Consider the following 13,430-nt stretch of genomic DNA (forward strand, 5'->3'; position numbering starts at 1 on the left):
AACGCTCATATTTCTTTGGCAAAGCTGTGTATTACTCTGGATGCAGCAGAATAAAGTATTAGAATAATTCAGGGACGATATGCACTATGAAATGAAGACAAGGACAAGGGTATGATAAAAATTCATATGTGTAACAAAGGCATTTTTTTTCATTCAAAAACATCTCCAGTACATCAATTTTTTTTCTGCTTCATATTCCATTCATATTCATGTTATCATTTTATTTTCATTGTGGGAAATTTCTTTCTCTGTCCATTTGTTGATAATTAATTGCAGACCCTGCTGCCCCCAACTAATAACTTTGCATTTTGCTTAACATCACTTTATACAGATTAACAAATAACAACATCAACAAACAAAAGTAATAATAATGAGAATGATAAAACTAATAATACTAATACTAATAATACTAATGACAAAAATAAAATAATAAATATAGCTGAAAAATGTCTGAATGTGGCACCATGTCTGTCTGTCTGTCTGTCTGTCTGTCTGTCTGTCTGTCTGTCTGTCTGTCTGTCTGTCTGTCTGTCTGTCTGTCTATCTATCTATCTATCTATCCATCCTCCATCCATCCATTCATCCATCCATCCATCTATCTATCTAGCTATCTATCTATATCGTCCGACTGAAATTTTTATTGAAATGCTGTTAATAGGATGCTATCTCCCTACTTGAGTTAGATTTTACTAAGTTATTACTAACTTCCAGAGTTTTTTTCTCTACTGTCTTCTTCAATATATCAATACATTTTTAAATTATATTAAATTAAATTAAAGTAAATTAAATTAAATTCATGTCTATTTTTGATTTAAGGATACAGTGCCACTCTACAGTACACGAAGAAACGATACTTTAACAAGGAGATATGGCGACCCCCGGTGGTAATGATTTGTGCCTGCAGGGATTTTCTCTAGCTGTGAAGGGTACGTGGCAGTGACGTCACACCGGATATGGCGTATGTCGGAACTTTAACTCATGGTTAGATTAGTTTTAACCAGAAACGTCGAGTGCTGTCGAAATATATTATACAGTAATACCGATTCAACTGAGGATGGAAAGATAGATTAATTTATTTTAATGAAGATTCATCACTATATGACTACGTAAGTCTAATTTTACTACGGGTAAAGCAGGGGAGATCGTCTTGAAAGCCAGGTTAGCTTTTTATAGCTATCGTTAGCGGTTAGCCGGTCAGGCCGTGATCAGCTGTGTGTCGGCGGACAGTAAATTGCTCTCAGAGCTGGTGCAGAATCGAGATAATCGCTGTTACCTAATGCCATTTGTGCCGAGTATACACCTGGTGTCATTATCGGTTGTTGATGTTTTTTTGGCGGTTAAAGTTTAGTGTTTTATGCATATATCGATGACTTTCTTAGCCCAGCTGGCAACCGTGTTATTAGCTAACGGTGTAGGGTGTTGATCGAAATGGTTTTATTGACTTCATAAACTGGGAAACCGTGACGTGTCTTCTTTTTTGTCCCCCAAGGCATGTTTGTAAATACGTCCGTGAAGGATAATCCACCTTGGATGTGAAGTTTGCGTCACACTACACTGGGAGGATTTCTTGTTTCACCACTACACAGAAGAGTAGGACCCGGTGTTCTCTACCGATCTCCGGTCTTCAGCGTGCCGGTGACCCACAACCACTTCCACGATGACGTGCCGTGACCGGACCCTCGAGTTCCAGTCAGCCTGTAAATCCCTCCAGGGAAGACCGGTATGATCTTTTTTTTGTGCTTATTTTTGAACCTGTTTCTTGTGTGTGGAAGTTTAACTCCATGGTGTTGCTATATTTTGACCACCAGTCAATGTTTTGTCAAATTAAGTGTACATTGGCAGTCGATATTTATTGTTAATCCTCAAATTACTCTCTTTCCCTTTATCTTTGCCTCTGATATTTAACCGTGGAATATCCTACTCAGTTGAAATACACATTTAGGAAATACATGAAATTTATATCTAAGACTATTCTTTAATAATGTATTCTTTAGCAGATCGTTGAAGTAGAGTCAATTAGTTCCCTTCATCTTGACCAGTTGAATAGAACTTAGTAAATGATGTCGAGTAATATTGTTCTCATTGTCAAACTTACTGCTCAGCATCCAGCTCACCATTCTTAAATGTCTTAAATTTGCTTGTCTTCTGCTTTTAACTTCTGGCAGAATGGAGTCCAGGCCTCTAAACCAGTCCTCAATGCCCTCAGGCAGCGCAGCGACTTCACGGTTATGGCAAAGTAAGTCCTTCATAGTGCTGTATGGTGTGTTAAAGGTCTTTGAATGAGCTTGTGTCGCCAGTTTTAATTGAAAATCATAGTTATTGTCTTACCATTTGTTCAGTGAGCACATTAATTTCCCCTTGGGATTATTAATGTGTTCTTCATCTTCATTTTCAGTTGTGTTTCTCAGAAATGTTGAAATAGTCTTTATTGTATGCATGGCACATAAACCTATATTTCATGATGTTTGTTTGTTTGTAGGAGAATTGGAAAAGACTTGAATAACACATTTGCAAAACTGGAAAAGCTCACTATTTGTAAGTATACTTTCAAAACTTTGATTAAAAATATTCCATGTGTATTGTGTTTGTGTGGGATAAATTATTGTTGATGAAATGATGGTAATTTTTTTTATGTTTCAGTGGCAAAAAGGAAATCTCTGTTTGACGACAAGGCAGTGGAGATCGAGGAACTAACATACATTATTAAACAGGTGAGTTCAATTTTTAAAATGCCATGAATTTTGTTTCGGAAAACATGCTCTACAAGATTTCAGAGTAGAGCAGGTCTTGCAATCCTCTGTAGCCTGTTAAGTCCATCTGTTTATGTTTGCAGGATATCAACAGTCTTAACAAACAGATCGCACAGCTGCAGGACTTGGTGAGGTCCGCTGGAGCTCCGGGAGGCAAACATATCCAAACCCACTCCAACACTATAGTGGTGTCATTACAGGTATAATTCATTAAGGCCTCCTTACTGTTAGTTAAAGCATTAGAACTTAAATCATAGTGAACATTCTTCCTGCAGCCAGTGTTTCAGCCACACACACACACACACACACACACACACACACACACACACACACACACACACACACACACACACACACACACACACACACACACACACACACACACACTCTATCCCCGAAGGTCAATTAGTGGCACACTCTAGTGTAAGTAACATGCATATATTAGTGTGTACAGGTCCTGAACACACAAGGGGCTTGTATGCGTGCAGGGTGAGGTAGAGTGGCGGGCAGCTCCTTCTTGGTGCGCCTAAATGAGCAACTTGTAAGGGGGGCGGCGCCTTGCTCAAGGGGGCCTTGGCAGTGTTCCGGAAATGAGCTGGCATCTCCCACTGTCAGCTCACACTCTGAGTGTTTTTTTTGGCGGTGAACAATGTTTCAAACCTCAAATCTTGAAACACTGGACGACCCGCTTCACTGCCTGCTCAACCACTGAGCCACTGCTGCCCCACTTTTTTTTCTTTTTTTTTTAATTTTTATGTTCTTAATTTTATATTCTTATTTTTTCATATTTTATTTTATTTTTTACATTCATATAATTTTTTTATATTATATTTTATATTCCGAGTAATAAAATGAAGGAAATTATGTAATATAAAAATGTTGAATTCTTGTCAAATCTCTTTGTAAAAAGATCTGTATTCCTTTTCAGTCCAAGCTGGCTTCAATGTCCAATGACTTCAAATCAGTCCTAGAAGTGAGGACAGAGGTGAGGAACATTTAGTACAATTTAACATTCAAGAACAAAGAAAAGCTCAGGTTTTGAAATTGTTGTTTTGTTTTTTTTAATATTGTTTATCATTTTATATTTTATTATAGAACCTGAAGCAGCAGCGCAGCAGGAGAGAACAGTTTTCCCAACCTCCCGTCTCATCTTCTCCTATGATGGCCAACAACTTCAGTAAGTTGATCAAAAATCTTAGCTTCAAGCTAAGATTTTGTGATATTCACGAGGGGTCTCACTTTACAGTAATACCGCTAAAAGCTAAACACGGCATGCATGTGCAGCTTCATAAGGGCAAATTCACGCTATTGTACTCTATTGTTTTCACATCCAGCTAAATCATTCATATATGTTGTTAAACATAAACTCGATAACAGCAAACAGCTGTTAGCATGCAGTAACGAGTGCAAATAATCTTTAGTTCCACAGACAAGGATAAATGTAAGTTTCTGTCATAACATTTGGTTCTACAACACAAAATGTACTCTTGCAAATTATATCCTTGTCATCATAAATTTGGAGCTTATTGTGACGTAGAGTTAAACACTCATCTTTTCATCTGTCATGAAACTTGTGCTGGAAGTGCGATGGAGTGAAGATGCTTTTACTGATTCTTTGGCTTTGAGGCATTATGCAACATGTCTGGCTCCTGCTCTTTGTACCAACTAAATTAAATAAATAGGGACATGTTCGGCTCAACCAGAGACCCTCTATTTAGCATGAGGTGCTCAAGGACTTCCTGTGCAGACATTTACACTACCGTCCAAATGTTTCTGAACAGGCAATATTTGTTATATGTACTTTGTTACATTTAATCTGCAAATATTCAGAATATTTTGTTTTATCAAATATTTAATGTAACTTAAAATGAGTTAAATTATTGCTGTAATTGTACCTGTCATAGAAAACATTGTGTAATTCTTTTGGCTCCACATTTATAATCTAAACATTTGCCAGTAGGAAATACTTTGTTAAAAGCTTTTACATCATTTTATCATTCATTCAGCTAAATATCTGCTCATGTTAAAGAAAAGACAAGCTTATGACATTATGTTGCAATTAAAAATAAAAGTTGTGTTTTAAAAATTCTCATATAGGCTTTTTGTTCCTTATTTCCACAAAGAATTTGATTTACAATAATCAAGATGGTTGAAATTTACTTGCAAAAGCTGAATAGATGATCAGAAACATTTGGACTGGCAGTGGCCTTTTCAAGCAGCTGGTGTAATAGCGTACTGCTCAAGATCCTTGTGAATGATTATTTACTGTATTTGGTCATCTATAATGCAAGAATTAAAAAATATTTTAGGGAGCCGCAAAAAAGGGGCCCAGGAGCCGCATGCAGCTCGTGAGCCGCGCTATGACTACCAGGGCAATACAACCTCATATTTAAAAGGTATTTCCCTGGAACGTTTGACTCTTTCAGCGGGTTTAACAAGCTACTATATGTTCCCGCTGATTTTTCTGCTTTTCCCTTCTACCGTGGAGGACTTCTGTCTGTTAAACAGAAGCACGTTCTTGTTTGTCTTTCTTTTCAGAGAGTTCAGTCCTGATGCAGGACGAGTCCAGGAGTTTGGGCGACGTGTCCATTGATATGGACTCACAGACCAATCCCATGCAGTTGCAGCTTATTGATGAGCAGGTAGATTTTTGGCATTTTTGTCAAACTCATACAAGTGGTGAAGAATATTGGCATTTGATTCACTAAAGCATAAAAACACATCATCTCAGACACAACTTGGTCAAAAAACACATCTCATAAATTCATTTGACTCACAACTTTGTTCTTTACTCCTCAAAGTATTAGATTTATCCACTGTAAACATTGCAGAAATATTTGACATAAGTCCTTGGAGGAAAATGTGAAATGCGTAACTGGTGCATTTATGTTCATTTCCTCTTTTGGAATCTTGCTGATTTTGCCGTCACAGGACTCATACATCCAGAGCCGTGCAGATACAATGCAAAATATTGAGAGCACCATCGTGGAACTTGGCTCTATATTCCAGCAGCTGGCACACATGGTCAAAGAGCAGGAGGAGACCATCCAGAGGTAACTCATTTATTTAACTAAAAATGGGAGGGAGGTGAAAATCTGTGAATGATGAGATCATATTTGGGAACCGTAAGACATTTAAAAAAAAATATTTTGGTTTGCCTGCTTCCTGAGAATTGATAAGAAACTTGATAATTTGGTCCTGCCTGCAAGGTGAAAGCCTGAGACACACTATTTTAGGAATAGTATAATTAGTGGAAACTGAGAGCTGACAGCTTCACACGTTCATAGTTTAATACAAACAAAACCTGAAAGTAAAAACTAAGAACATTTTGGGTTTGTGGGTGGTTGCGTGGCAAGATTATATCATTGCCAGCCATGGTGTTTTCACAAAGCTTGTCAGCTTATCAGACAATTAGACTGCAGGAAGTCTCTGCGCTGACAAAACAAAGTATTTTTTCACATTGAATAGTGCAGATTGACCACGATTTGAATAGAATACTAATTACCTTCGGAAGTACTGCTGTTGGACTGAACCAAACGGGTTCCATTCTGACTGGATCCTTGATCAACTTACTTTTAGTGCTTAGTGCTGCTAGAATTTACATTGGAACTCACTATGTAAGAATATTAAATAATAAATGTAATTTACCAGATTTATCAATTTGAGAGAAAATTTATTTATTTAACTTGATTTGCAGGATTGATGCAAACGTGGAGGACACACAGGTGAACGTGGATGCTGCCCATACGGAGATTCTCAAATATTTCCAGTCAGTCTCCTCCAACCGCTGGCTGATGATCAAGATCTTTCTTGTCCTCATAGTCTTCTTCATCATCTTTGTCGTCTTCTTTGCGTAAATAATACAAGGGGACGTGTTTGGAGAGGAAGTGATACTAAAGCTGTGCTGAGACAAGGTGTCCAGAGAACTTATTTGAAGGACAGACTTCTATCAAAGTGGCAGTTTGATGGAGGCTTTGGAGACTCTTTAATTAAAAGGATTTTTTTTCTTTCCCCAAAGCCACAGACACTTTATTTTAATTTGACAATTCATTGAAGAATGAAGTTGTCAAACTCCTGTCCACATGAAAGAATAGAATATCTAAAATCCCCATTTTGTATAGCGAGCCAAATACTGCTCTGTGTTGTACTTTTGACCAATTATTCAAAATGGCTATAATTTAATTGACTTTGGTTTGATTCTGCAAACTGTCTTTTTTAATTTTGATTTAGTGTTTTTCTTTTTCAAACCCTTTTCCATGTCATGTGCTACTATTTTTTTCTTTTTTCAAATCCTAACTCTAGAACTGGAATTTATCCTTGGTTAATTTTGCTTCTTAGTTGTTGGGTTGTTTTTTTTTTACTGAATATCATGACTGTGTCACTAACGATTCGTCACTTTCTGCGTTTTAGTAATTTTGTGAAATATTTTCTTGCACTTACTTTCTGTTTCGCTTTCAGTTAATTTGCCAAATGAGAACTGTGACACAATTCAAAGACATTCAGTGCACACCAATGGTATTGTTCAAGCATGAGAAAAATGTTGATGACTTGTGTGATACTTACTCCTGCTTTAGATCAAACGGTTTGATTGTCGACCATAGAGCAGGTTGAATTGTTGGAAAGTGTTAGCGTGGCTCGTTCGGTGCTTTAGCAGTTTCGTGTCTGAGCAGGATCCAGCTTGGACATGAAAGTGTACGAAGGGGTTCGGCTGGTTTTGAATACACACGAATGAAGTGACTCATTTGACAAGGTTGTGTCTGATTGGCTGTCACTGATGTAGTAGCTTTACCTCTTTCACTCTCTTATGTACCAGATGTTATTTAAATGACCACAGCTTTTTAAGAAGAAATATTCTTCATACATTTCCCCAGGTTTTTAGCCAAATGCCTTGACTTCAGTTTAACAAATATGAACAGTGATGATGATGTATTGATAAGAAAGTGCATATTAATAAAATAATGGGGTACTGACATTCACGGTTGAGATCTTATTGACTAAGAGGATTAGTCAGGGGTGATATAATTAGCTGTGCCGTGCTAGAACACCAAGTCATAAGAAGTGCTAACAGGTGCAGTTTTGTCTGTTATTTTCGATGCATTTACACCACAAAGAAGTAAAGTATATATTTATTTGTCATGGTACAGGCCCCAGACAGATTTTATTAATAAATATTTTACCTTTTCGACCACAATAAAGTGATTATGCCCACGTATCTTTGATTTCTTTTGGTAGCATTGCTACTAGATTGAAATGTACATTTATCATAACCGGGTCAAAATTAGATTCATGTTTAAATTCACAACAAATCACACATTTAAGGAAAAACACAAACAAACTACTATTACATAGAAGTGATGTAAACATTGAGACGATCGGGCCTGTTTATTTCCACTAGTTGAGTGTATTTGCGTGATTGTCATGCCAACAGCTGCTGAAGTTCAATGAAATGCCTTAGCTGAGCACTGCAGGTGACGCCTGTCTTGTCATTCAACAAAATATGAAGCAGACTGGTCATGATGTGTAATTCAGACAGCAGCTGAAAGACTTTTTTGCCTTTCTTGAGGAATGTAAAGGTTAGTGATCTTAGCAAGGCTATTAAAAAAAAAAAACTGGACCAACAACTCTGTTTTAGCCATCCTAGCAGCTTGGGTCCATTGATGGCTAGTTTTCATCGGAAGATCTGCCTCTGGTCGAATGTCTCAGCACTATTGGGTGTGTTAGACTAATATCCAAGGTCCTCAGATGACGTACCCGAATGACTTTGGTGGCCCCCTGTCTTTTAGTGTCACAAGCTGACTGACAGTTTTGAGTGAGATGTGTGAGGAAGTACTGGATTGATTTCCATGAAACCACCTACACATTAATTTACCTTTCAGGACATTTCGTAATCACTTGGTGATCTTCTGACTTTTTATAAAGCACCACTAAAAAGTTCAACTTTCCAATTCCAATACTTGCAAAACTAACATCTGCCATCATTCTGAACAGCTTCTGAAGTTTATGCAGCAAATAAAAACATTAATGCCTTTAGCTAAGAAGTTGAACACAGTGAATGCTCTCCTGCCAAACAACATGTTTAGTAGTAACTGTGTGAGCATTAGCAAGTTTACATTAGCACTAAGCTCAAAGCACCTTGATGCCTAAGTACAGCTTGACAGAGCTGCTAGCATGGTTGTGGTATTTTTGTATGTACTCATTAACTCAACAAAATGCTAATAACATTTGTGACAATCAAACGCCATTGATGTTACAGGGATGATTATGAATTAGTCATGTTCAAGTTAGGTTGCTCCTCGTCTCCGTCCCAGACTCCTCTCTGCCTCTGAAGCACTGCCATCTTTCATGCGTGGGCACTCTGTTCAATCGGGCTGATCTCTGGCATGCTCCTGCTCCTTCCCTTTCTCGCCCTAGCTTTGATGGCTTCTTCCTCTTCTTCTCCATCGTCCTCATCAGACCAATCCACCTCCTGTTGCAGATTACCCCTGGAGCCTCTCATACCACCAGCCTTGAAGAGCTGACCTGAGCGAAATTTCGTGCGGAAAGTATCAAAAGAAAGACTCTTGCTGCGCTGCTGCTTCTCAAAGACAGTGTCCTGCACTTCCTCATTTCCATTCATTTCATCCACACAGTCATGCAGCACGGAGCGGAACAGTCGAGGGACCTCATGAACATCAGGTTCCATCTGTGATACCAATCTCCTGAACCTACGGTGGGAGGAATTACAGTAATACTCATTATATGGAACAGCCTTGTCTGAAAATCTAACCAAAAAAATTGAAAAAATATAGAAGGCAGAGGTCGATCGATTCAGCCATAGGGCTGGAAGGATCATTCTCAAGTATTTTTAATGGGGTCTAAAATACATAGCTATAGTGGTAGGACGCCAGCCAAGTGTGCTGGAAGGTCAATTACATCATGGTAATGGATTTATAGGCATTTGTCCAACAAAGTTACACAATGAAAGTCATTCATTTTACATACAGAACAGAATAGAAATACACAAAACAGTTTCAGTTATTGTAACACCTTTTGCTACCCACATATAAACCCAGGAAGTCTGTAATCTATATGCAACATTGATATAAAGTTTCATGTCATTTGGAATGTAGAATATGAGTTTCACAGCCTGAGGAGTGACACAGGTCTGCTGTCTGTCTGCAGCAGATACACAGAAAGCAGATGGGTCAGTAGACAGTACTGTAAGAAAATTATAAAAAATAAATAAATAGGTTTTGCTGATCAACTTATTGATGGGACTCATAATCATCCATCAGAGGTTGTGTTTTCACATGTGTCCATTTGTTTGTTGGTCAGACGGCAGGATAAAGCAAACACTACAGAATGGTGTGGTCCATGGAAGGACAGAGATTGACCCAGAACAGATTCCAGCATCGGCGCTCATGACTGTGTGTGACATGGATTAAATAAAAATCAGCATACGAAGATTTAATGTGTTCATACAGAGATTGTCTGTCCTTTTGTGTGAACTAGTTTGATTTAGGATAGTACTTGATTGAATGCATTACTTAGTTTCCCATTTAAACCTCTGAAAACAAACTCCATGCAACAACATGAACTATTTATGACCTCTGGTTTGGTTGTAATGGACCTTCAACTTCTAACTTATTCTACATGCATTTTCCCAGAGAAAAAATGGGGATCATCACGTTTTTTTCCCCCAGGTTGTTATGGATTCTAAAACTCTTCAGCTATATGTTCCTTTTCTTCTTAATATCCTGTATTCCTGTCTGTAAGTGATATCCTTTGTCCCTTAATACATTTTTCTATTTCACCTGTGTTGTTGCTCTCTTACTAGTATCTCTGATTCTGTGGCCCTCCGGCTCATATTGTCAGCATCCTTCTGCATTTATCTCACTTTACACATCATTCAACTTCAGTAACAGTCACACCTCTACCAACACATACAACATACATTTCTCTCCGTATGCGTCTTTCTCACCTGACGATCAAAGGGCCACACTGTGCAGGAGGGATCTTGGCACATAGGTCCTGCAGCTGCAGCAGGTCATTGGGTGTCAGCTCATAGGGCTGTGGGGTTGGAACGCTGGCCAGCCAGCTGTAATCGACCGTGGAGGAGGAGCTGCGACGTCTGCGGCGACCTTCTGTGGCCCGCTCCAAACGGATGCGTTCAGTTCGCTTCACCATGGCCCCCAACTCAAGCATCAGGGTATTGGTAACTAGTTCCTCTGTGGTCCGTTGGCCGGGCACTTTAGGCTCCAGGGAGAAAACAGCGGACCAAGGAAACATCTGGAAAAGAAGGACAGAACTAATGGAGACTTATGTCATAGTGTAAAGATAAGATGGATAAGAAACACTTACATTATTGCATGTCTACTGTTCATTTTGGAGAGACACTAAAGCATAGGTATCACAAATATAATTCATAAATGTGAATCAGAATTTAAGTTTCCGTACTAAGGAACTTTTAAATTACTCTTAATATCATGGCAGATAAATCTTATAAATTTGAATTGTGATAAACTAAAATATTACTAAATGTAACACTGCAAACATTTCAGTAGCTGTTTAATAAGAACCAAGCTTTCTTAGGAGAACAATTTCCAGCTATGCCCTTCCTCTAAATGTTATAATAGAAGTTAATGTATTTTCTTACCGTCATGAAACTGAATTTTGGAAACTGCAGTGTCTTCTTTTTTGTAACAGAAATCCACTGGTTATCTGGTAAAGAATATCCCTAATCCTAACCCAGCATGGACCTTCAGATGGGATGCTAACTCCTGTTGGTAGCACACAGCTACCTGACTGCCTTGCTACCTTTTTACAGTCCTTGGCAGACAATGCGTGTACTTCTGTGAGGAGCTCATGGAGAGTGGTGCATGTTTGGGATTGAGAATAAATGTAATCCTCTATTAATAACTGCGAGTGACAAGATGAGCTTACCCCACATGAGTTTGCTCCTGGCCAAAGAGTGTGTATGACAGACGGAATGTAGTTGGCATATTTACATAACGGCATGGGATTGCTGGCTATTTATCTATTCACTAGTTTTCAACCACTTGCCCCTTGAATTTATCATCTTTATTTCCTTTTAATGCAGGAGTGCAAACTGTAGTGGAGAGTTCAGATCATGCACACTGGCAGGCTGGACATCATGCTTAAATGTATTTTAGCAACTTCCACTATCTGACAGGGATGTTTCAGGAAAGTCATGAAATCTTTTGCCAGCATACCTTTTAATTTTTAATTGTTAGCCTGCTACCAAGGCACTGTGCACTGTCTGAAAATAGCTTCCTTTGACTGACGTCCTTTAGCAGCAATAATAATAATGCAAGAATTGCATTATGATGACATAAGAATCCACATAATCTCTTTTTTTCCAAAGGGTGTAAGCAGTCTGTCGACTGTCTGGCATTGTGAGGTATTGTATAAAAGGTTACTGCCAGCTAGTTTCTGGATTTCTGCACCACTCAGCACTGAGCCACCAAATCCCAGATTACAATCAAATCCAGAGCCTACCTGGAAGAATGACTGATTGTAATTACCATTATAATCTAATTACAGCTGTCTACCTTCTGGATGCTGTAACAGTGATAACTAAGTTTATAACTAAACATGAAGTTTAAATCAAATTGAATAAATGAATCAACTATTTTGAATCATTGATTTAAAGCATTGCCAAGATGATGTTCACAGTCCAAAGGATGTGAGAAATCCCTCTATTGTTCACACAGACCCATTATTCTACTATTTGATGTGTACCATTCAATATGAAATCTGCAAAACAATGTGCAATAATAGTATTTCAGAGAGGGGAAGGGTTTCCCTCATGTGGCCCACATCCCACTACAAACACTGTAACTCCTAAGCCTATTTATGCCTTTTTATTTGTATATTTCATGGTGTGTTTTTTTTATTCTTTCTAGGTGTCGGTATTTCTTCCCGTGTGCTTTTTCTGTGTGCTTTTGTGTGCTCACTGTGCTGTGTGTAGTGCGATGGAGAAGTCCAGTTCCCTGAGGGAACGTCTTTAAGGGATCAATAAAGTTCTACTGGGAATGTCCCAGCAGGACAGATACTGTAGGTTCCCCTGGAACTGCATTCCTTATCGAAATTTTGTTATCAATTGAACTGAAAGCCCAGCTTCCCCATAACTGATCCAAATGGTTTTGAAGACAGTGCAGACAGGAGTTATCCAGACAGGACAGAAGAAGTAGTGATGGGAGTTAGAAAGAGGGCAAAACTGGAAGAGAATGTGTATTATTTTAATGCGCATGTGTATTTTGTATTAAACAGTACTGTCTATGTAAACTCATGTAATCTGTCAGATTTTAACAAGAGTTTTGCTAGTTTGCGTTCCCTTTTAAAAGCCTAAACTACACCAGTATATTGTTAGTTGGAGAGCTGGGCAAGTCCATTTGAATTCATAAAACATTAGTCAAACAATGAAAATGAATCAAACATACCCGTCTGTGATATGTTATATATTATTTACATGTCACACCTCCATTAATATCCCGGTTTGTGTGTGCAAAGTGTTATTTATTTTAAGTAAACAATGATGATTTACTCCATTAAAGTGAATGCAGGGTCTCATCTGGGTCTGTGGTGAAGCGTCTGTGTCGCTAGAGGTCATTAGAGGTTCACGCCGGAACACCCCCCGCCGCCCCCCCCATCACCCTGCTACGTCATCAACCGCGGCTC

General features: G+C 38.5%; 2 protein-coding genes across 3 annotated transcripts; one reads left to right on the forward strand and one right to left on the reverse strand.

Annotated features, from left to right (window-relative positions):
* The first annotated feature begins 961 nt into the window (after nucleotides 1–961).
* stx5a (syntaxin 5A) lies at nucleotides 962–9,070 on the forward strand. Of its 2 annotated transcripts, XM_068326174.1 has the most exons (12): nucleotides 962–1,106; nucleotides 1,490–1,720; nucleotides 2,166–2,236; nucleotides 2,480–2,535; nucleotides 2,641–2,711; nucleotides 2,834–2,950; nucleotides 3,679–3,735; nucleotides 3,846–3,927; nucleotides 5,060–5,146; nucleotides 5,289–5,392; nucleotides 5,682–5,803; nucleotides 6,448–9,070. In XM_068326174.1, exons 2-12 carry the CDS (start codon nucleotides 1,658–1,660, stop codon nucleotides 6,605–6,607), a joined length of 990 nt encoding a protein of 329 aa, XP_068182275.1. In that variant the 5' UTR covers nucleotides 962–1,106; nucleotides 1,490–1,657; the 3' UTR covers nucleotides 6,608–9,070. The 2 variants fall into 2 exon arrangements, with proteins under 2 accessions (XP_068182275.1, XP_068182276.1); XM_068326175.1 differs by lacking the exon at nucleotides 5,060–5,146 and having other exon boundaries at nucleotides 6,448–9,067.
* A 5-nt stretch (nucleotides 9,071–9,075) lies between these two features.
* zgc:162144 (RD3 domain-containing protein) lies at nucleotides 9,076–11,589 on the reverse strand. Its single transcript, XM_068326176.1, has 3 exons — nucleotides 11,386–11,589; nucleotides 10,711–11,018; nucleotides 9,076–9,454 (listed from the first exon to the last, which is right to left on the reverse strand). Exons 1-3 carry the CDS (start codon nucleotides 11,389–11,391, stop codon nucleotides 9,091–9,093), a joined length of 678 nt encoding a protein of 225 aa, XP_068182277.1. The 5' UTR covers nucleotides 11,392–11,589; the 3' UTR covers nucleotides 9,076–9,090.
* Nucleotides 11,590–13,430: the final 1,841 nt, after the last annotated feature.

The sequence above is a fragment of the Antennarius striatus genome, chromosome 10 (genome assembly GCF_040054535.1).
Source record: "Antennarius striatus isolate MH-2024 chromosome 10, ASM4005453v1, whole genome shotgun sequence".
Classification (NCBI taxonomy): Eukaryota; Metazoa; Chordata; class Actinopteri; order Lophiiformes; family Antennariidae; genus Antennarius; species Antennarius striatus.

Excerpts from the sequence above, each read along its gene's own strand:
- stx5a (XM_068326174.1), top strand. The coding sequence starts at position 1,658 with ATGACGTGCCGTGACCGGACCCTCGAGTTCCAGTCAGCCTGTAAATCC. Across the intron at positions 2,536-2,640 it reads ACTGGAAAAGCTCACTATTT|TGGCAAAAAGGAAATCTCTG; the intron begins GTAAGTATACTT and ends TTTATGTTTCAG. Across the intron at positions 5,393-5,681 it reads TGCAGCTTATTGATGAGCAG|GACTCATACATCCAGAGCCG; the intron begins GTAGATTTTTGG and ends TTGCCGTCACAG.
- zgc:162144 (XM_068326176.1), bottom strand. Across the intron at positions 9,455-10,710 it reads TGTGGCCCTTTGATCGTCAG|GTTCAGGAGATTGGTATCAC; the intron begins GTGAGAAAGACG and ends CTCCCACCGTAG.